The following is a 23,317-nucleotide window of genomic DNA, read 5'->3' on the forward strand; positions in this document are numbered from 1 at the left end:
GCTGGATCTGGACTGAAGTCGGCATGAATGCAGTTCTCAGTACGTATCCAGACAGCGGCGGGGGAACACAGCTGTGTGGATGTGCATGTGACATGAAGCACAGGTACGAGTACTTACACACCAGCACACGCACCCACACCAATACGTACATTTTCTAGCTGTGTCCGCTGTGACTGGTGGCATCCTACCGGTAGCAAGACTATACCTAGCACGTAGACACTGCTTTCTAACTAGCATCTCCTGTTAAAGGAATCTAGGCTCCATGGAGAGGGGTTGAATCAGGTCTCGAACAGGCAAAGCATGAGATGAGCCCGAGACACTTTGGGTCACCCCAAATAAGTTTTTTGAAAAAGCATAAGAAGACCACATCAAAAAGATGAAGGCACAGCATCCTGAAGGAGTTCCCAACAGCCAACGCCGGAACCACTTAGGTAGTGAAATAAGTAACGAGAGCACTGGACCATAATCTAGAGAATAAAACAAATACCTGTGAGTCTAACCGTGACATCAACAAACAGATACATCACTGCGGGGAAGAGATCCTGTTCTCCTTTCCAGCGGAATTCTAATTAACAAGTCGAAAGGAATGAGGAAAACACAAAACCACCATTAAGTAAATGCCACGGTGAATGTTATTTCAAACGAGATTTACCAGGAGATGCTAAAGATCACTGGGCAAAAGCTGAAGGAGAGACAGGATATTGGCACACCTCAAAGCATCTCCTCCAAGGTTTTCATTAATGACAAGAGAAAGATGGGGACCTCACAGTGGTTGAAATCACCTTCGAGGAGGGACAAGGCCAACGTCCGCAGTAGGGACAGGCATCGCGGATCCCCGACGTGACGCACTGAGAAGGCGAAGCGCCACCGCCGCGGTCCTCACGCCAAACGTGTGGCCTTCATTGATCACAGAAAACGTGAGACAACCCAGACCGCGTGACGCTCTACAAAAGAACTGACCACCGTCCATTAAAGTGTCAAGGTCATGAGCACTGGTTAGTGCCACAGATTGGAGGAGACTGAGCAGCACAAGAACCACAGAACCACATGCAGCGCGGAACCTGGATTCCATCTGGTCAGAGAAGGGCTGTGACGGGAAAACAGGGGAGACAGGAGAGGGTCTAGCATCGTCGCAGCCCCTCACCGGGGCTGGTCTCACAGCGCGCTCACTGCACTAACATTAAGTAGGTCGTTTCGCTGACGGTATACCTGAATTGTCTCCATCATATTCGGGGGGACCTTTCTGTAAATCTGTAAATACTCTGAAATAAAGTTTTTTAAAATGAAGGGAGAGAAAAATCTCTCATAGCCCTGGTGGTATGTACACCACACTTACAGAAACACTGATTTAAGCCAAACTGCTTTCCCATGATCTCAACCCACGGATTCCAATTCTTCCCTCTTGAGCAACATAAAATAAATAGTCGCTCAAGCAGGAGATAAACATCCTTCCAGATGTTTGCAGATCCCGCTCAGGTAATGGTGAGGTTTCCTCTCTCCAACCAACCATTCCGCGGCCTTCGCCATCCCACACCTGAGACGTTTTCCAGACTTGTCCTATCCGAGACACACCGCTCTAGAGTTTCTAAACTGTCAATACTTCTCTTAAAATAAACCATAAAAGACACTTGCAAAGCCAAGTGGCCCCCACCGCGGAGAGCAGAATGACCACCCTCCATGGCTCCACCAGTGTGTGTGCGAGGAAGAAACCCACCTACTGGGACAAGCACAGTGGCCACGTGGCGTGGCTTGTCCCAGAGAGGTGGGCATCCTACACTGCCCCCGCGTCTTCTCCGCGTGAAGCAGCTGCCCCAGCCCTGGTGCTCTCTGAGCGTTCTTCTTTACATGGAAGGCCTCCCTAATTTGACATCTGTGTGGTCCTCTGGTCTATCGGAGTACATCCAGTCCTTCTAGCAGTCCCAGTAATCCTACTAACCACCCCCAAGATGTTTGTAAAGAATGCAGCCCCCGGCACCCTACCCGAGGCAGACGAGAACCCCCGGGAGACCGAGGACGGGGGGTCTCCGGTGACTCGGGACATAACCCTGACACCGTGGGCACGAGTACAGTGGGTGAAACTGGTCTACTCCCGCAAGCTGGGCTGACAGGGAAAGTGGAAATATAAAATACGCCCACATCACTGTATACACAGGCTTCACGCTCCCCATCCGCAACACCGCAGCGGGCTGACAGCAGTGTCAGCTTCTCCGAGTGTTACTTCTCCGAGTAACACCAGACTGGCCAGAAAGGAAAGCAAAGAGGCACAGGTGGGCGACTCCGAGCTAGAACCCGTACTTTCTGGATGACCCCTCAAACACTGGAAGTGCATTCGGAACCATTTCTGTGCTGGGTCAGGTGACACCGGGCACGTTAAGTCAGCAGACCTGTGCTCATCTGTGGCGACAAGCTGACATTCTTTAAGTGGGTCAGGCCGTTGGGGAATTGGGTCCCCACACCCAGCGGCGGCTGAAAGGCGGAGTCACGCTGGTACGTAGGTGGTGGGTGAGAGCTGGGCTCCTCTGGGGGATGTGGGGGTTACCTGCTTGGGGGCCCTGACCAGCTGAGTGCATTAAATTATTCATGTTTTCTGCTATTTACAGCGGATTACTGAGAGCTGACCGCATGTGCTATTGACCTGGACACTTACTTGGCAAATTGTCCAGTTATTACGGATTGGCCTGGACCAAAGGGAAAGGAAGTCTGCGGAGACATTTAACTCTAGGATTGTGTTGCATGGTTCATTTTACTCCCTCCTGGAGAGGCTATGTCAGCCTTCATAGAGGCAAACAAAGATTTACCACCCAACTATGAAGACACTTGCACTGTATAAACAAAATTAAAATCCCGAGTATACACAAAGACCCCATTACTTAACAATAATGGACTATCAATCGAGTAGCAACCTCACCAGAGAACACTGGAAACAGAAACACAGTTGGCTATGAGAAGACACTTGATAAGACACATTAATTAAAATATAAAATATGTCTCGTGCTGCCTCACTGACAGAACAAAATCCCCGGCAGGTGTCGGCAAAAACAAGGTGCCCCCCAGTGAGGAGGCATGAGCCCACCTTGGTTGCCACGGACTCTCTCCTTTATCAGAAGTGCCGAGGCCCAGCTGGACGAGCAGGGCGCAGGGAAGGGAGGAGGGTCACGGCTCCACGATTCGAGAGAAGGGGAGAAACTAGACTGGGGACGTCTTCACAACGCACCTGGCACACACTGCTGAGCCAGAAGAGGGGGCACAAGCCCATGGAGCGCAGCCCTGGGCCACCTCTGGAAACCTGTTCCTCCGCCCTATGCTCCAGAGGGATGTGGAGGAAAAAACGATGCCAACTTCTTGAAACGTCAACAAAAAAGCACCCTGTATTCTCCCCAATCTGCACAGCCAGAAAATGGATTAATTCTTAAAAAATTAAACACCTTGAATTAAGCATCTTTAATGCATGCGCTAGTACACAAGCTAAGCATACAAAGAATACAGACGTAAATCACTAGAACTCAGAATGCAGTTGAGGGTGAGTCTCTGCGCACACACACATCTGAACTTCCATTCTGTACAAACTGTGGGCATCTTTAGGACTAATGGCCTTTTTTTTTCTTTTCAGCACAGCAGAATTCATGGTTTATGCACCACAGCCAGTGCTCCATGCAATCCGTGCCCTCCATAATACCCACCACCAGGCTCCCCCAACACCCCAGTCCCCGCCCCTTCAAAACCCTCAGATTGTTTTTCAGAGTCCACAGTCTGTTTCTCTTTCTAAAGACCATTTGCACTAGCAATGTAACGCTGGTTAATTAAGTCCTAGTTACCAGAAACAGTGGCAGAGTGAGGCTGCGGAGTTCAGTAGAGAAATTCGCTTTCGCTGGAGGAGCAGGTGTGAGCGTCCACCAGCCCCGAATACAAAACCATTAATGCCGGAACAGCAAGATTAATAAGGCCTGCAGACCCTCAGAGAGAAAACAGCTCCACCAGGCCAGAGTCTCCTTCAGTAACACTGTGGTGTGGTGTGCCCTCCTGGGAGGCCCGCTTTCTTGGGAGGTTGAGGACGGTGCCACCTGACACAGAGTCCAGCACGGAGACCAGAAGCTAGGGTTCCTCCTCTCCACTGCACACTCTCAGGGCACGCTGAAACTCTAACCACATGGATCTTACATCTTGATGCGGTGCTTTATTTGGCCGTGACCACTTTTGGAAGACGTGTCAGCCTAGCGTATGTGGCTTCGCAGCCCATACCCCTACCCCGTCTGGCTGGGACACGGGGAGGTTTAGGGAAGGGAAGCAGTCCAAGACCACAGTCAAAAGTAAGAGTGACAACTTAGTTCCCAGTGGGCTGGTGACCTGGAGGAAGACAACAGAGCCCGGCCGGGGGGGTGGGGGGTGGGAGGGGGCGGGGAGCCATGCTCATACTTCCAACTAAAGTAAAAAACGTGAGTGAACTTACGGGACCTACGGAGGGTCAAGTGCAGGCTCGCGAGATTTACGAAGTCCACATAAACCGCCGTCGCCCTCCTGATTACAGTGAAGGATCTTACCAAACCGGGTATACAAATTTACCCACCGCAGCGGGGACTCATAGAGGTCGCGCACAGTCATAGAAACTGCAGCTTCGGGACGTCTGCACGTTGGGTACCTCACTGGATCCTCGTAACAACCTCATGACATACGAAAGGTAAGAAACTATTTCCGTTTTGTAGATGAGAAAACTGAAATCCAAACACCTGAACTAACTTGTGTGGAGTCTGGTGACCCGAGAGGGCGGCGCTTCAGCCTAACCGGGGGGATAAGACCGAAAGGTAAAAGCAAGAAGGCGAAGAAGCAAACCCCGGGTGAACGGACTTACTCGGGTCCACAGTAATGCAGACCGAGTGTCCCCGGCACAGGAATAAACGTACAGACCGACAGGCGGCCCAGAGCGCGCAGGAAACCGGCCCATTTACGGCGAACTGACCCTTGACGGCGGCGCCAAGACGACAGTCTTCCCCCGAAGCGGTTCGGGCAGGGTTCGCGCTCCGGGTGCAGAAGGACAAGCCGGGCTACGAACGCGCGCAGACACTCTCGCAAAGGGACCAGGCGGCCAAACGCAGTGCGGAAGCCATGACCGTGTGAGGGCACAGGACAAGAGCTCCGTAGCTTGGGGAAGGAATCCTAAGAGCTGACTAGAAAAACACGGCCTAGAAGGAGCCACGCTCACAGGCAGGACTTCGTCAACATCAAGGCGTCGCGGGCGCGGAAAGGCGGCACCACGGAAGTAGAAGGACAAGCCGCGTGCTGGGAGGAGGCGCTCGGACATCTCCCGCGCGAGCGGACGCGGCCCGGCCGTGAAGAGAAGGCTCCCGAGTCAACAGATGACGTGGTTTTCAACCCAGTAAAGATCTGACGGTGATTTCCCCACAAAGACATACAAAAGGCCCGAAAGTGTGTGAAAACACAGTGGACGTCATTTGTCACTAGAAAAGCGCCGACCAGACCACAACGGGGGAGCGGAGCCCCGCACGCTGCCGTCGGAAACAGCCGGAGAGGAGGCCTCCTTCCGTCCTGCTGCGGCCTCAGCGGCGCGCGCTGCGGAGCCCTCGGGCCGTTCCTCAGGATGCGGAGCCCTCGGGCCGTTCCTCAGGATGCGGAGCCCGCGGGCCGTTCCTCAGGATGCGGAGCCCTCGGGCCGTTCCTCAGGATGCGGAGCCCGCGGGCCGTTCCTCAGGATGCGGAGCCCGCGGGCCGTTCCTCAGGATGCGGAGCCCTCGGGCCGTTCCTCAGGATGCGGAGCCCGCGGGCCGTTCCTCAGGATGCGGAGCCCGCGGGCCGTTCCTCAGGATGCGGAGCCCGCGGGCCGTTCCTCAGGATGCGGAGCCCGCGGGCCGTTCCTCAGGATGCGGAGCCCAGATTACCGAGCGGCAATGCCACGGCCCGGTCACAGCCCGCGAGCGCGCAAACACCGCGCGCGGCCGCCCGCAGCAGCGCTCCGTCGGGTCTCGAAGCCCAGCGACTCGCACGGCCACCGCGTGAGGCACCGGGGGACGGCGAAGGGCCGCACGGGGCGGTCATCCCCCAGGGAAGGGAGGACACACGGATACACGCGTCCACCGGGTGAACCTCAAGCACGCGATCCCACCAAGGGAAGGGGCCGGTCGGGACACAGCTACCTGGTTCCGGTCCCCACGGCCCGGCCCGGACAGACGGACAGACACGGAAGGTCAGCCGTAGCTGCTGAGGGCTGGGGAGGGCGGAAGGGCGTGAGCGGCCCTGGCACCGGTCTCTCTCCGGTTTACCCGGTCGTGGGCGTACTGACAGAGCTCCGCCACACGCTGAAGCCGCGGGCCTGCGCGCCTGAACGCAGTGAATCACAAACAAAGCTGCTTTCACACGTGCGCACAGCTCGGAATGACTCGCGGACAAAGCGGCCACGATGAGAGGCCCACGAAACGCTGTCCGCGAGCAGGTCCCCGGGAAGCGCAGCTCACGCTGACACACCGACCGCGCCGCCCCGGGGGGACCACAGGCCGCCCGGGATACGGACTCACCGGCGCCCTCTGCAGGCCGCCAGCGGGACGCGGCGAACGCGGACTCACCGGCGCCCTCTGCAGGCCGCCAGCGGGACGCGGCGAACGCGGACTCACCGGCGCCCTCTGCAGGCCGCCAGCGGGACGCGGCGAACGCGGACTCACAGGCGCCCTCTCCAGGCCGCCGTGAGGCGCTGGCGGGACGCGGCGGCTCGGGCAGCGCAGGCCAGCGACCCCGGCTCCGCGGCTGGGGACCGCCCGCGCCTGCTCCGAACGCGGCACTGCCCGCGGCAGCCCCAACGCAACTGCCGGGAGGTCCGGGGAGGGACACGCGGGGAAGGAGGACGGGGCGGGTTCGCGCAGGGGAGGGGCCGCGTTCAGCAGGGACCCCACGCGGGCCGGCCGGGTCGCGGCCTCCCCGTGGCTCCCGTGACCGCCGCGGGAGAAACGCGGGCTGAGCCGCAGCCGGGCCGGCGACGGCGACCACGGGGCGCGCTGTGGGCACCCGCCCGCCGGGTCCCTCCCCCGCCCCTCCCGAGCGCGGCCCGGTCCCTGAGAGCAGCCGGGGCGCCGCGGCGGGACAGTCCCTTCGCTCCCTGGGACACGCGCCCGCGGGACGCGCTCCCCCCCGACGGGGCCGCCGCCTCCGTCCGACGCTCCGGGCGGCAGCAGGACCCTGCGGCCGCGGCCACGGCAGGCGCAGCGCGAGCGCGGGAGGCGGCGGCTGGACACGCTACCAGCAGAGCAGAGAGGACACGAGACACCCTCCGCCCTCGACGGGAGACGCAACTATTCGCAATGCCAAGAACGGGTCAAAACGGTAGAGTGGAACTTTATGATTCATTCATATCCAAATCTCCCCAGTTCATCAAAAATATTCCGTAAAGCCTCAGGATACAAAATACACAGAAATCTGCTGCGCTCCTATCCAGTAATAAGGAGCAGGAAGAGAGATTAACCCCATTTATAACTGCACCAAAAGTAATAAAACACCTAGGAATAAACTGAACCGAAGAGGTCAAAGCCCTGTACTCTGAAACCTGAAAAACTGATGAAAGAAATTAAAGACACAAACAAGGGGCACCTGGGCGGCTCAGTGGATTAAGCTGCTGCCTTTGGCTCGAGTCAACATCTCAGGGTCCTGGGATCGAGTCCCAGGTAGGGCTCCTTGCTCAACGGGGAGCCTGCTTTTCCTCTGCCTCCTGCTTCCCCGTCCGTGCTCTCTCTCTCTCTGACAAATAGATAAGTAAAATCTTGTATTAAAAGTACATTTAAAAAAGAAGGAGGGGCACCTGGGTGGCTCAGTGGACTAAAGTCTCTGCCTTCGGCTCAGGTCATGATCCCAAGGTCCTGGGCTCAAGCCCTGCACTGGGCTCTCTGCTCAGCGGGGAGCCTGCTTCCCCCTCTCTCTCTGTCTCTCTCTCTCTCTGCCTACTTGTGATCTGTCTGTCAAATAAATAAATAAAATTTTTTTTAAAAAAGAAGGAAAGAAAGAAATTAAAGACACAAACCAATGGAAAGATATTCTATGCTCATGAACTGGAAGAACCAATACTGTTAAAATGTCCATACTACCCAAAAAGATCTACAAATTTAATGCAATCCTTACCAAAATACTAAGAACATTTTTTTACAGAACTAAAACAATTAATATTAAAATTCGTAGGAAACCAAAAAAGACCCAAATAGCCAAAGCAATCTCAAGAAAGAAAAACAAAGCTGAAGCTACCACAACCCCAGATTTTAAGATATCCTACAAAGCTGTAGGAATCAAAACAGCATGCAAACTGGCACAAAAACAGACACAGACATCAATGGAACAGCCTAGAGAACCCAAAAATACAACCACAATTATATGGTCCATTAATCTACGACAAAGGAGGCAAGCATATGCAATGGGGCAAAGAGAGCCTCTTCAACAAACGGTGCTGGGAAAACTGGACAGCTACATGCAAAACCATGAAACTGGACCACTTTCTGACATCATATACAAAAAACAAATTCAGAGTGGATTAAAGACCTGAGCATGAAACCTGAAACCATAAAAAACCTAGAAGAAAACACAGGCAGCAATCTTCTGGACATCTAGTAAGAAGCTGCTGTCTCCTGAGGCAAGGGTCGCAAAAGCAAAAATAACCTTTTGGGTCTACATCAAAATAAAAAGCTTTTGCACAGTAAAGGAAATAACCAATAAAACAAAAGGTAGGGGCGCCTGGGTGGCTCAGTGGGTTAAGCCGCTGCCTTCAGCTCAGGTCATGATCTCAGGGTCCTGGGATCGAGCCCCGCATCGGGCTCTCTGCTCAGCAGGGAGCCTGCTTCCTCCTCTCTCTGTGCCTGCCTCTCTGCCTGCTTGTCATCTCTCTCTGTCAAATAAATAAATAAAATCTTTAAAAAAAAAATAAATAAAATAAAATAAAAGGTAACCTAGTGAATGCGAGAAACTATTTGCAAATGATATATATGATAAAGGGTTAATTTCCAAAATATATAAAGAACTCATACAACGCAACATCAAAAAACCCAAATAATCCAATTAAATGGGCAGGACGTGAATAGACATTTTCTGAAAGAAGACATACAAACGGCCAACAGACACATGGAAAGATGCTCAACATCACTAATCACCACAGAAATGCAAATCACAACTACAAAGAGCTACCACCTTACACCTGTCAGGATGGTTAAAATAAAAAACACAAGAATAACAAGTGCTGGTGAGGATATGGGAAAAAAAGGGACCATCGTCCACCACTGGTGGGAATGCAAACTGGTGCAGCCACTGTGGACAGCCGTGTGGAGGGTCCTCAAAAAATTAAAAACAGAATCAGCATATGATCCAGTAATCCCATGACTGGGTATTTACCCCAAGAAAATGAAAACGCTAATGCAAAAAGATACATGCACCCCTATGTTTACAGCAGCAGCATCAACAAAAGCCCAGATATGAAAGCAGCCCAAGAGTCCATCCATAGATGAATGGATAAAGAAGATGTAGTATATACACACAAGGGAACATCACCTGGCCGCAAAAAAGAACAAAGTCTTGCCATCTGCAACACGGACTGACCTAGAAGATACAATGCTAAGTGAAATAAGCCAGCCAGCAAAAGACAAATACCATATGCTTTTGCATATATGGAATTCAAGAAACAGAACAAAGAACAAACAAAAAGAGACCAAAAAAACCTTCTTAAATAAAGAGAACAAACGTGGTTGTCACAGAGGCGGCGGGTGGGAGGTCGGGTAAAGGGGATTACGCGTGGGCCCACTGTGATGAGCACGGAGTAGTGTACAGAATTGTTGAATAAATATACTGTATATCTGAAACTAATACATCACTGTACACACATTACACTTCGACTAAAAAAAGTACATACCAAAAAAAAATACTAAGGTAAAAATGTTTTTCAAAAGAAAAAACAAGTGATAAAAAACCCTGTCAATAGCCAATTAATTAATGCATCCTGATATGTTATTTCCACAGGATACTGACAAAGAATCAAAGGAAATTACAAGAGAGAAGTGGCCACTTCTCCCTAGGAATCAAAAGCTGGAAAATGGATCTTGGATCAACCCAAAGGAAACTGGAAAAGATACCAATTCAATTGTGAGCTGAGACATTCTGGGTGCTTCTCTCCCAGAGAACTGGCTTTTTATAGAGGTCATGTGGAAGGAGCGTCTTCACGGATGGTACGGGCTGAGCATTCACGACTCGAGGTGTTCTGGGCATGTGCTTTCCTTCTGGAACAGGTAGTGTGGTGACTGTGCCGTGGGCGGGGGGCCTGAACGAGCCACGCACCTGATGCCCCCAGGTCTCAGGGTCAATCTAACCAAGGATTTCCCTTTTCTCTCTGCAGAGCCTAGAATACTGCTTGCTACACACCAGGTGCTCAAAACGTGTCTACCTAACAGAAACGATAAGCCCTACTGATACTTAACTGCTCCACATGTGACCTCATAAGGCACCCTTCCCGCAGTCAGGACCCTCAAGGGATGAGCGGAGGTGGCTCCCTCTGGCTCTGACAACTGCTTGTGAAGCTACTACAGAGATGGGTCTGGCAGCTGCGGTTCCTCAAACTCCACTGGTGGTCATAATGCACAGGGTGTAGAGCCACTAATCTGCGAACAGAAGTAGGAAATGCACTTCGCACAGAACCAAATTCTGGAAGGGGGCGTGTGTGTGTATGTGTGAGAGAGAGAGACAGAACAGAAAACGCAGAGCAAGGACTTGGATACTTTATTGAACTCCATCTGGATTATTAGATCAAAGACCAAGGCACAGGACAATATAAACAAGCAGTTTATCGCATTAAGAGGCCATACACACCCTGGCAGTTAGACACTGAGCTCACTACTCCTGGGCAACGGCCGGGGGCCTACTGCAGCCTCAGGCTGGGCACTTTGTTCCGGCACCGCAATCTGAAAGGCCATTCAAGGTTTCGCCTCTAAGCCTTTCTTCCTTTGCAATCAATAAGGACTTTGTTGCAAAGCCCCACACGGGAGGCTACAGAGCCCCGTAGCTGAGAAGACAGGCTCTGGAGGCAGACAGTGGGGTCTAAGCCCTACTTCCCTACAAGCTGTGCATCCCCGGGCTGATTAACCTCCCTGCACCTCAGCTTCCTCCCTTGTAATCTGGGAACAGCAACAGGGTACTGCGAACTTCAGAGAACCCCCTGGTACCCACTCAATGAGCAGAAGTACCTGTAACCTCTGTTAAATGTCCCAAAGACGGAAAATGCAGCCTGTCCCAAGCGCAGCTCCTTTTGTGCTGCAGATCCACACCAATCCTCTCTCAGTAACAGCACCACTCCCCATCCAGCGGCGGGAGCCCGCCCATTCACTGTCTCACTGTCATCTCCGTCCAAGCCTGTCACCTCTCGGAGTCCAGACACTCCCTGCCCTCACTCTGACCACCAGCCCCTTCATTCTCCCCAGAGCTCCCAGAATAAGCTCTTAAAATGTCAGTATGATCATGTCACTTTCCTATTTACTTCCAGCGTATGGAACGTGAGCAGGGTCGTGATGACCCAGCGCTGACCTCACGTAAGAGGACAACACTGGGGAGTGCAGGAACCAGGAGGAACCTGGTCCCTGGGTGTCTCCGATCTGGGCAGCACCAGTCCCGGCCCTGCATTTACGGTCCCCAACCCACCCAACCCTCCACCTTGTTGGAGCGAACGTGGTTTGAAGCCTCCCTTGCAGAAGCTGAACCTGTGCCCCGGTAACATGGACCCTGGAAGTGCGGGGCTTCTGTGACAGGGCGTAGGTGACACTGGCCTGGTGTCAAGCAGTGGGGGTGGGGACGCCTGGGCAGGAAGGAGACTCGCCACTCCTGCAAACAGCGCTGCCTTACTCGGGCGCCAGACCCCAGGCTGATGGAGCCCGCAGGCGCAGAGGGCACAGAATTCAGGTGCGGGGCGGCCGGCGGCTCCCGGGGGCTCTCAGCCAGGACCCCCGAGTCAAGGCGGTGCGGGGAGCGCCAACCCGCAAGCGGCCGTGGAAGTCAGAGCCCGGCTGCGGCCCCACGGGCCCTCCTCCAGCTCCCGAAAAGGCGGAGGCATGCCTGTCTCCCAGCCCGCTTCCCTTCCAGCCTCCCGCAGGGGTCACGCGGGTCCAGCTCCCGCCGGACCTCGATCGGGGCCCCCGCCACCAGCCACCTCGCCTCACCCCGTTCCCTCCGCCCGAAGCACTCCACCCAGCGGCGCCCTCCACCCCGCAGCCCTACCCGCCCAGCCCCGCGCCTGCACGCGGGGGCGCGACTCAGGAGCAGCAGCGCGCACACCCGGACCCGGCGCGGGTCAGGACACTGCGAAGGACACTGGGTCGCGTCCTGCCCACGGCGCCGAACTAGCCGCTCGCGGGCCCGCATCTCCGCGCAGGCGCGGCCGGGGGGGGGGGGGCGGGGGCGGGACAGCGCCGCGGCCCCGCCCCTGACCCCGCCCCTCGGCCCTGGCCTCACCCCGCCCGCCTGGAGGGCGTGAGCGCGGGCGCGACCCCGGCCAGGCCGCCTCCGGGAAGGCCCCGGCGGAGCCGCACGGCCCAGAGGAGCACGCCCAGGGCCTCCGCCCTCCAGGCCCTCACGCCCAGGCCCCGGGGCTCACCGCGTCCCCCGGAACCTGAAGCTCCTCCGCCCTCCGCCGTCGCCACCGGCCCAGCACCAGCGTGTCCATGCGGCCCCACGCCCGAGTCCGCGGGCCTCTCCTGCCCCCGGCGCCGGCCGCCGGCCCACGCCGCTGTGTCCACGCCTCCTCCCCCCACGTGTCCCGGGGGAGCCAATGAGCGATGGGGGCGAGGCGAAACCCGGCGGGGCCGGCCCCGCGGAGACCAGCGTCTTCTGGGCAAAAGGGCGCTTCTGTCCCAGGTCACCATTTCTCAGGGCCGGCCTGTCACCTCTCCGACCGCCCCGAAGAACCCAGTCCTTTGGCGTCCCGCCACGCCTGCTCTACAGGCGGCCGATCGGCCGGGGGAGCGCCCGCCTCCTCGCTCTCGTGATTGGTCGCGGAGCGCCGTCGCAGCCGTCTTCCCGCGGCTGGTGGCTGATGGACGGCGCAGCGAGCCAATCCGCTTGGGCGAGGGAGCGGGTCTCTGGGAGCTGTAGTCCCGGGGATCTGGCCTCACTTCCGGGCGGCTGCGGCCGCGGGGCGGTCCCGGGCCTCCGGCGGGTGCGGAGCGCGCGGGGCTTTCTCGGCCGGCTGCGGGGCTGTGCGGAGGGGCCGGCGAGGCCTCGCCGCCCGCCGCTGCGCTCGCGTCCTCCGGGAGCCGGGCCGGGAGCAGGCAGCCCCGCCCAGAGCGCGCCGCCGGACCCTCCGGTTAACCGACGCCGGCGCCAGCCGAGCCTCCGCCCGCGGCCGGCGGCGGGACAGGGGCGGCCCCGGCGGCCGGTCGCTCGCAGCTTCGAACCCTCCCGCGGCCAGGCGCCTCCCAGGCCGCGGACCTCGGCGGTGCTTCTGCCGCTGGAGGCCCCGAGCGAAGCGCCCTGCCGCCGGCCAAGGCTCGGCCCGGCCCCGGGACCCGAGCGAGCTCCGCCCGGGCTCCCCGCGGCCGGTCCCGGGCGAGCGCGCGGGCTCGGCCGCCTCCGTTCGCTCCCTGCGGGCGGGAGGTGAAGCGGGGCGTCCTGAGGGCGAGGGGACGCTCCGAGGACGGTGCGTCGCCGCCGCCGGTCCCGCAGCGACCCGGCCGCTGCCCGCCGACCGTCCCGTATCGAAACCCGGGCTCTCCCCGCGCGAGGCCGGCCCCGGAGACCGGACGGAGCGGGGCGACCGCGTCCGGAAGTCGTGAGGAGTCGGTGTGCGGCGTTCTGGCCCGAGAAGAGATGGACCGACCCGGCATGACCGACCCCATTACGTCATCTTGCAGCACGAATGCGTGGGTCATCGCGGCTCTGCAGTGCTCTGTGCCCTCGCGGCGCGGTCGACGTGGGAGGAGGGACTGCGGGCCAGATGTGTTCTTGGAATCCAGGATCTCGGGGGTTTAAGGGCAGGAATACACTTGGTGCGAAACACCTTCAGCAGGGCCTGGGGTAACGCCCTACAATCGAGCTCGGCATCTCCGGGGCAAAACGTGTGAATGTTCACAAATCTTCACCCTAACGGGGACATGACGCAGCTTGAGTCTCGTATCAGCTTACCTGAGTTTGCTCAAAATGTAGGAAGAACTCACTTGTAGGACTTGTTTGCATTGCAGAATGGGAAATAAGGCGCTATCGTGATCCTGTAGGACTCCCCCTACCTTAAAAGCTTTTTTTCTTGGTGTTGCAGTTTAGATGAAATGATCTGCTGTGCCGACTGGTTTCAGTATCTCTGGTACTTGGGGCTGCTCTTCCGGATGCCGAGTCAACCGTTGGGTCCTGAGGGTCATGTAGCTTAGCCTACAAGCTAGTGGCAGACCCTCTCCTTGACCAAACTGCCCTCCGGCTCCCCTGAACTCTCTTCTCAACGAGTCCCCAACTTTTGGGCTTCCACATCAGTCTCTGCATCGTCCAATTTAAGCAAGAATCTTGCTAAGTCAGTTTGCCAGAATCCCCGATCCTTGATACCTGATCAGCCTCAGCATCTGTTGGGGCTCCTCATTCCCCACATGCCCCCAGGTGATGTCTGACCGCCCCGCCTGCCTTCAGCAAGAATCCCATTAGGTTGGTTTAGAAAGAATTGCCCCTCATCCCAGATGCTTCCTCCTAGTAACTTTTCACCCACCAACTTTGCCCTGCCCTGATCACACCCCTTGGCTATAAAGTCTCCCTCTTCTTTGTATTGGGAATAGACCCTACTCTCCTCCCCTGCTGCAAAACTCCAGCGTAGTAATTCCTACAACTGTCATAATACATTAACTGTTAGGAAAAAATTGCTACAATGATCCTCCTGAATAAAGTCTTCCTTACCTTCATGTCAAGTGTCATGAATAATTTTTTCTTTAACACTGTGTACAGAAATAGATATATATTTAATAGATCACAGGTTAGTGTAATACACTATTTACCAAACACCAATCATTTGGACATCAATTACAATATGTATACAAAACTCTGCTATTACTTAGTATATTGGTTTAAATTAATATCGTAAATTTTTTAAACTAAAAATAATATAAAACATTTGTTATGTTTATAGTACTCACTACTTTAATATTTTAAAGCAAATACATTAACTATTAGAAAAAATCTGGAAAATCCTCATGACATCGGATTCTTGCATATGACTCCAAAACCAGAGTCAACAACAACAAAAATACATAAACTGGATGATATCAAAATTAGACACTTCTGTGCATCAAAGGACACTATTAACAGTGATAAGGCAGCGCATGAAATAGATTAAATATTGGCCAATCATGTCTCTGATAAGGAGTTAATATCTAGAATCCATAAAGAACGCCTACAATTCCACAACAGAGAAACAAACAACCTGACTAAAGAGCGGGCAAAGGGCTTGCATAGACATCTCTTCAAAAATGATACACGATGGCCAATACCCGCTTGCAGAGATGCACAACATCAACTGGCCATCGGGAACGGAAATCCAAAGCACAATGAGGTACCACCTCATACCCATTGGGAGGCCCATCATAAAAACACAAGTGTTGGCTAGGATATGGAGAAATTAAAGCCTTGGGTGTTGCTGGTGAGAATGTCAAACACGATTAAAAGAATGGCGAAGTCAGTCAGAGAAAGACAAACAGCACATGATTTCGCTGATACGCGGAATATGAGATACAAAAGAGATGTGTTCATCTCTTCTGAGGGAGGGAAAACCCAGAGGGAAACAAGCGTAAGAGACTCAGCCCTTGAGAACAGACTGACCTTGACAGAGGGAGGTGAGGGGCATGGGCCAGATGGGTGATGGGCATTAAGGAGGGCACTTGTTACGATAAGCAGTGGGTGTTGTATGTAAGTGATACATCACACAATTCTAGTCCTGAAACCAATACTCCACTGTATGTTAACTAGCTAGAATTTAAATAAAAACTTAAAACATAAAAAAAAAAAATCCTGTATAACATTTCCTCAAAAAATGAAAAATAAAATTACTATCCTGCTCCACTTCTGGGTTTATAACACAAGATAACTGAAAGCCAGGGCTCTAGCTCCCATGTTCATAGCAGCACTAGACACAGTAGCAAAAGGTGGAAAGAACCCAAGTGTCCAGAGAGAGATGAATGGATAAATAAAATGTGGTCCACCCATGCAATGGAATACTGTTTAGCCTTAAAGAAGGACATTCTCTTTTTTTTTCTTTTTTAATTTTATTTATTTACTTGACAGACAGAGATCACAAGTAGGCAGAGAGAGAGAAGAGGAAACAGGCTCCCTGCTGAGCAGAGAGCCCCATGCTGGGCTTGATCCCAGGACCCCAAGATCATGACCTGAACCGAAGGCTGAGGCTTTAACCCTCTGAGCCTCCCAGGCACCCGAGGAAGGACATTCTGACACCAGCTACGACATGGAATCCCAAGGGCGTTATGCTCAATGAAGTGAGCCCATCACAAAAGACAAAGGATAACCCTACTTCCACGAAGTGCTGGGATAATCAGCCTCGCAGAGACAGGCAGATGGTGGTTTCCAGGGGCTGGGGGAGGGGACTGGGGTGTTAGTAGTTCATGGGTGCAGACCTTCCCTTTAGAAAGATGGGAACGGTTCCAGACACGGATGGATGGTGTTGATGGTCGCTTAACGCCACTGAACTGTATAGTTAAAAATATTTTAAATGGTGAATTTTATGTTATGTACATTTCACCACAATATAAAAGTAAATATACTAAATAATAAAAGAAAAGTGTCTTTCTGTGCACTGCTTGCCATCACTTGCACACCGCCTTCCAGGGAAATGGCTCTCAGGAGGAAGGTGACCTGAGTTCCGCTTCTACCCTGCTCATCTCCAGCTCCCAGGCAGAGTGCTCTAACCTCCCATTCCCCGTCCCTCTCAGGGTATAAAATTGGGATGCTAAGAGAGGTGCATACCTCATTGGGGTGCTGTGAATTTTCGGTGAGATACTGTCTGTCGAGTGGCGGGCATGACGCCCGCCAATGTGGCGTACATGGTCAGCTCACAGCTCACTGTAGCTGCCCGGCCACTTCGGGTCTGTCCCCATCTGCGCACTGGACGTTTCTGGCAGTTTGGTTTGCTGAAGGCTGCAGAACCTAACGAGTGGTGTGCACCGGGGCAACTGTTCATTTCTGAGCCCCAGTTTCTCCATCTGCACGGTAGGAATAAAATAGCTTCCTCCTGTCACCTGCCTTCTTGGAAAGAGGGAGCTTCAAGGAATGGCTGCAGATTGTTCGGAAAACATGCTCGGGGGGAGCCTGGGTGGCTCAGCTGGTTCGGTGTCTGACTCTGGATTTCAGCTCAGGTCATGATCTCAGGGTCATGAGATCGAGCCCCACGTCTGGCTTCGCGATGGACATGTCTGCTCGGGATTCTCTCTCCCTCTCCCTTGTCCTTCCCCCGACTCACACGCTCTCCCTCTAGAAGTAAATAAATAAAATACATGAAAAAAAAAAAAAAAGAAAGAAAGAAAAACATGCTCAGGTTAGCCTGGCCAAGGGAGGTGTTTGTGTGTGTGTGTGTGTGTGTGTGCGCACACGCGCGCTAGTGTGTTGTAGGGAGGGGGTTGAGTAACTGTTTTGCTGCAAAGCTACATCTGATTTTCCAATGATTTAAACATCCCCCCTTTCAAGGTCCCTCCAATGACCTAAAAATTGTTACCTCTGCTCATCCTGCTGGGATGTGAAGAGGCACTTCATGTTAAAGCTCTAGCACAGAGATTGGCACATAGTAGCTACTTAATAAACAACAAAGGTCCCTTCTTTTCCTTCTCGCCCTCTTATTAAAAGAAATTCCCAGCACTTCCTTGGGCACTTGTATAGGCTTATAATTTTTCTTTGAAATCCACAGCTTTTAGATATTATTATAGCAATAACGATCACCCTCTTTGCCTGGAAACATTTCCCCCTAAGCTGCAAGGGCTTGTTTCTTGTTGCTCAGATGTGGACTGATCTGTCCCTCCTCCAAGGGGCCGGGCCGACGCCCTGCCCTGAAGCAGCCGCAGGGCTCGCTGCTCACCCACAGCCTGGCTCCCCACCTGCACGGCACTCGGCCCGAGGCGTTCTTTCTCTCTTCTTCCGTTGGGGTCCCGTACCCACCCCCTGCCACCAGCGTGCTCGTGCTCCACCGGCCAGGGACAGGCCCGCAGCTGGACGCAGGCGCTGGAGGCTAGAGCAGTCCGTTTGGGACCCCGGACGTCAGGGAACCCCACAGCAGTGCTGCAGGGCCGTCTTCGTGCTCAGATAAAGAACCAGGCTCAGATGCTTTGCCCGCGGTGCCCAGGGCAGCAGAAGGCCCGGGGGGCGGCCCTGACTTCTGACACAACCCTGCCTGGATCGCCGACTGTTTCCGCCTTTCATTCCTGTGGAGAGCCTCCTTACTGAGTGGCAGGTCGCAAGCCACACACCCCACTCCTACCCAAGGGCTCTAGTCTGCCACTCGCCACACGGGCCTTGGTTCCTCAGCCCCGTTTCTAGGCCCCTGCGGTAAAGTGCAGCCCTCCAGAGACGGCCTTTGCAAGGGGCAACTCTGTTGTACACCTTTACTCTGCGCTCCGCCTCTGTGCCAAAGTGGCTCGTGCACGGGAGTGGGTGGTCAGGGGCCTTCTCGTCCCTGAGAACCTGGCAGGTCTCTGCCTCGCTGTGTGCCGCCTCCCCAAGCAGCCTGGGGCCGCCAGGTCCCTTCCCTGACCTGGGGCCCTGTGCACGCCTGGCCTCTCTCCTCCTCATTGCTCGCAGTGCAGCTGCCGTCCGTCTCTCCCCCGGGAACCCCCTCCACGTGTGGGGACTGGCCTGGTCCTCCACGGAAGCCGCCCCCTTTCTGTCATGCTGTCCTTACCTTCGCGACTGCATCCCTCTGGACTTGGACGCTTTCTGCATAGAGCGGGCATACGACAAACCTTCTTTCTTGGGGACTTAACAGGGAGTACGTGCTGCCTAGGGAAGTCCTCTCACTCATGACGAGAAGCCGCCTTACCAGAGAGACCATCTGCGGACACATCACAAAGTCAGAACTACAAAGGCAAAGGCTCAGTACTGATGGGCGACTGAGGCTCGCACGCACCTGTTCACTCACTCGGAAACATTCCATTGCCCGCAAAGTGGAAGGTTCTCTGAGTAGGTGCAGGTCTGTTATCTGTGAACTCAGAGGCTGACCCTCTGTTCGCCGGAAGCTCTAAGAGTGTCTTTATCTCCGTGTCTCGAGCGCCCAGCACAGGCAGGGCCCAGGGTGGGGATTCAGGGCCAAGACAGTGAATGAGTGAGTGCACAAGGTTATCAGAGTTGTGTCTGTTCCAGCTGAGGCCAGAGGCCTTAAGAGAAGTGCCCTGGCCTCTCACCTCTCCGGGCCTGCTATCAGCAAATGACATTTATTTGTCGCTGGACCGTTAAGTGGAATAGCAAACTTTCCTGTCTCTTGGCCCTCGTTGTTAGGCTTGGTCTTCAGCTCTACAGTGAACCAGCAACTTGTAAGGGCCGCTCACTGGGGACAGCTTTATTCCTGGAGGACCCACGTCTAGAGATGCACTTCTGTCCAGAAGATCAGCACACATCTGTTTTTCTGGGGGTCATGGTTTTGTGTCAATGCCATTTTAGCTCGGGCTTTATTTTCCTTTATGGCAAGACTTGGTGTAAGATTTCTCTAAATGCCATCTCTATAATGATCCAGGAATACTTCACTGAAGCAAAAAACAAAAAAAAAAAAAAAAAAAGAAAGAAAGAAAAAACCCACCACATTTCAACTTCCAAAATAATATCTCTGTGTGGAGACTTCTGAGATCTAAGCCAGTTCCCCAAATCATTTCCTGCTTCTGTAAATGTGCTCTTCAGGGATGACCAGCAGCGGATACTTATTTAATATCGAAAGACTTTATGACCAGTTCAAATGAGACCTGTGTATGCTGCTGTGCAAGGTACGTGCCCCAGTCCCTCCCGGAATGTGAGTGTAAACACTTGGCACGTACAGGAGGCAAGCATTTCACGGTCTGCCGTTTTGCATTTTCTTCCCAGGTGCTGTAAATAAATAAGAATATTAATAACCCACAATTGTGCCTTCTAAAATCAATAATAGCTTTCAGTTTGAACGGAAGTATTAATTGTATCTCATCTTAACTTATCTCTGCTCCTAATCACTTGGTAGTATTTGTCAAGCGCCAGACATAAGCGTCCTTTCTGTGCTACGCTATGCCTCAACAACAGATTGAAATTTTAGCATGATGTTTTATATTTCATCCTAAATTTCTTTTATATGCAAGTGTACGAAGTCACATTGGTTATGTTCAATAATCCATTTTTGGCATGTATTTTCATATAAATTATAGGGTGTTTTGGTCTCTCGGCTCTCACGACATAGCAAGGAGATCCCTGGCAGCGTGTGGAAATACGACTGTGTGTGGGTTGGAAGTAATAAGGGTTATAAATGACTCACTAGGTATAGAAAATCAAGGAGAAGACTTATCAGGGAGAAGTAAAGAAGCTTGCTCTCTTTATGTGCCACGAAAGAAGGCACCAGAAAGATATATTGCCGCCCCCTTCTTGTTATTTCTAAGGGGGGTTTTATTAACCCCTTTATATCAGTCAAAATAAATTGATTGCCAGTGAATGCAATATTTCCTGACTATATACAATTTGAAATTATAAGACAAAAGCAAAGGCATGGAAGCTCATATGCTACATCTCCCAGTATATAAGAGACAGAGCCCCTCCGAAGAGATTGCTAAATAGTGTTAAAGGTTTGTACGACCGTCCCTTAGAACATTCTCTTTAAGGACATGGCTAGGCCTTGGGATCCTTTGGAGTTTGGCTTCATCCTGCCATGTTAGTGACCAGGTGTTCTAGAACACTGTTGTTTCATATTTACGTCTCAACGTAAAAGGACATACTTCTGTGGGGTAAATATGGTTATGGCCAATAATAACTCAGTCCTCTGTAGGAATGATGATTTAAGGGGAGAGAACACTGGGTGGCCGGAAACTCACTGTGCCTCCTGAAGAGGGGTCCGTCTCTGCTTGTTGTGATTCAGGGACAAAAAGTGTATGCAAAACTAGAAAACTGGGATTTCATCCAAATGGCAGATAGCATCCCGCCTGGTCTGGACTAGTCCTGAGAGAAGACTGGGGAGTCAGGACAACAGGAATAAGACATCGCAGGATAGAAGGTGGGACTGGTAGGGCCCCCCCCAACGGAGGGACCAAGGATGCCAGATAGCATTGTCCTCTTCCACCTCAGCCCCTAGGGCGGCTGCAGCTGGGCCTCTGCCAGGCTCGGGACCAGGCAGAGCTGCCCTTAGGGTCTGCAGAACCTGCCAGATGGGGCTTAGCGCTTCTGTCTCCCTCGGGGGGGGCATCAAGGGCTTTTCTTTCCGGGGCCCCACACCCCTTCCTCTTTTTTTTTTTTAATTTTAAAAGATTTTATTTATTTATCTGACAGACAGAGATCACAAGTAGGCAGAGAGGCAGGCAGAGAGAGAGAGAGAGGAGGAAGCAGGCTCCCTGCTGAGCAGAGAGCCCGATGTGGGACTCGATCCCAGGACCCTGAGATCATGACCTGAGCCGAAGGCAGAGGCTTAACCCACTGAGCCATCCGGGCGCCCCACACCCCTTCCTCTTATCAAAGGAAGGAGACTCTCCCCTCTACCTCCTCTTATTCATTTTGTGGGTCAACACAATCGGACTGAGAAAAGAACGTGTGTCTTGCTTTGAAAGTCTAAAGTGGGTGCTGGCACTGAAATGATTAAGTGAGCTATTTATTCTGAGTAAATGATGAATTAAATATTATATAAGTAGTAAATAACATTAAATAAATATTATATAAATAATAAAGCATATTTCAAAAAAGGAGCGAGTGATTGCTGCTCACTGAAGGTAGGCTATCGATGGAGTGACTACCAAGGTTTGCTGTCCTCGGATGGAAGGACACATGCTCGGAGGTGTAAACTCAGCTACTTCGTCACGGGAACGTGAAGTGCTGCCTCATTTACGTTACATACACATCAGGGCAATGGGGCCCGTGCATCGTGTAAAGATCAGTGGTTTGCTTTTTCTCCTTTCTTTTTTGCTTGTTTGGTTCTGAGGAAGGAATTCAAAGCCAGCAGTGATCTGGCAGGAAAACTGTCACAGCCATCAAAATCCAACCCGGACAGGCCAGCTTGGAGACCATAGAACTGGGAATCCTTTCTGGATTCAAAGCTAATCCAGATTGGTCCCCAGCACCCAGAGTTACATCATTCTTTTGCCGCCCCCGAAAGCGCCCCTGAACTTCCTGGAGAAGAGCTGCTGACAGGAGCCGGGCTCCCGAGCCCCTAAGGGCGGGTGCACTGAACTCCGAACATTTCGCCCCAACGGCCCACTGGACTCCAGCGAGGGCCGTCGTGCCGGGCCGGCGTTCACACAGCAGCCCGGGAAGAGCCCAAGAGTACACGCTTCCGATGACCGAGAGCGGAAGCCTCGTACCCCGTCGTCCTGTGCCCGGGGAAACGTCACTGCTCTCCTTCACAGAATAGAAAGTGCAGGAGGCGTGTGTGGCCGGATTTCGAGGCATTGACGCAAGGGTGAGACTGCGGTGCTCATGGATTTAACTGAAGTTCTGGTCAGCTTCTCGGGCTGGGATGGCATCTGCCGTGTGTTGAGAACCAGCGAAGGACGGTGAGCTGTGCGCTGCGGAGATCTGTCTTCAAGGGACGTGCGTGTGTGTCCCCGGTGTGCCCCAGACCTCTGTACCCTGAATTCCTTCCACGGGTAGGAAGGGCCGCTTCCACGCACGGGGCCCACTGGATGCTCCAGACGGCCACTCCACACGCACATCTCCGTGCCAGAGCAGACCGTGAGAGAAGCCAAGGTCGGCGCGCCCGAGGCCACGCGTTCACATGAGATGACACGGGTGCCGGGCCGGTGTCTGGAAGGGCCCTTGTGGGACCTCAGTGCAGAAGCCGCACAGCCCGAAGGAGCTCGCCTGGTTAAAACTCAGCTCCCTTAAGAATTACTTCTGATTGATAAGCGATGCTGTTTGTGACACCAAATCGAGTTCATCTGTGTCCTTAGTTTCTCAAAACTGAAGCAAGAATTATAAATGGGAGCAGAGAATTAACACCAGAGGGACTTAGAGAACACCTACACAGACACACATGGGCACACGCAGTACTGTTCCATGTGGAAAGTTGACCCAAGACAACAGGCAGCTGCCTATAGACATTCACAGAGATTACGAACACTCATGATCAACAGTGTGTCCCGGTATCCCCACCTGCCCCGTCACACCCGCAAACAAACACGCATGTGCGCGT

The 23,317-nt window shown here is 53.5% G+C and overlaps 1 protein-coding gene across 3 annotated transcripts in view; it reads right to left on the reverse strand.

The window, feature by feature from the left end:
* C14H10orf143 (chromosome 14 C10orf143 homolog) overlaps window positions 1-13,905 on the reverse strand; it is a 59,370-nt gene extending 45,465 nt beyond the window's left edge. For 2 of the 3 annotated variants that reach the window (XR_004278576.1, XR_004278575.1), the window contains exons 1-3: window positions 13,680-13,905; window positions 13,589-13,631; window positions 12,605-13,556 (exon numbers count right to left, since the gene is read on the reverse strand). Coding sequence is in view for 1 of the 3 variants with exons in the window: in XM_032312591.1 (XP_032168482.1) it covers window positions 12,605-12,673 (69 nt within the window). In the remaining 2 variants the exon portion in view is untranslated. Of the gene's footprint in view, window positions 1-12,604; window positions 13,557-13,588; window positions 13,632-13,679 lie in introns of those variants that run through there. The other variant, XM_032312591.1, reaches the window with a different exon arrangement.
* Window positions 13,906-23,317: the final 9,412 nt, after the last annotated feature.

This window comes from Mustela erminea, chromosome 14 (assembly GCF_009829155.1).
Source record: "Mustela erminea isolate mMusErm1 chromosome 14, mMusErm1.Pri, whole genome shotgun sequence".
Classification (NCBI taxonomy): domain Eukaryota; kingdom Metazoa; phylum Chordata; class Mammalia; order Carnivora; family Mustelidae; genus Mustela; species Mustela erminea.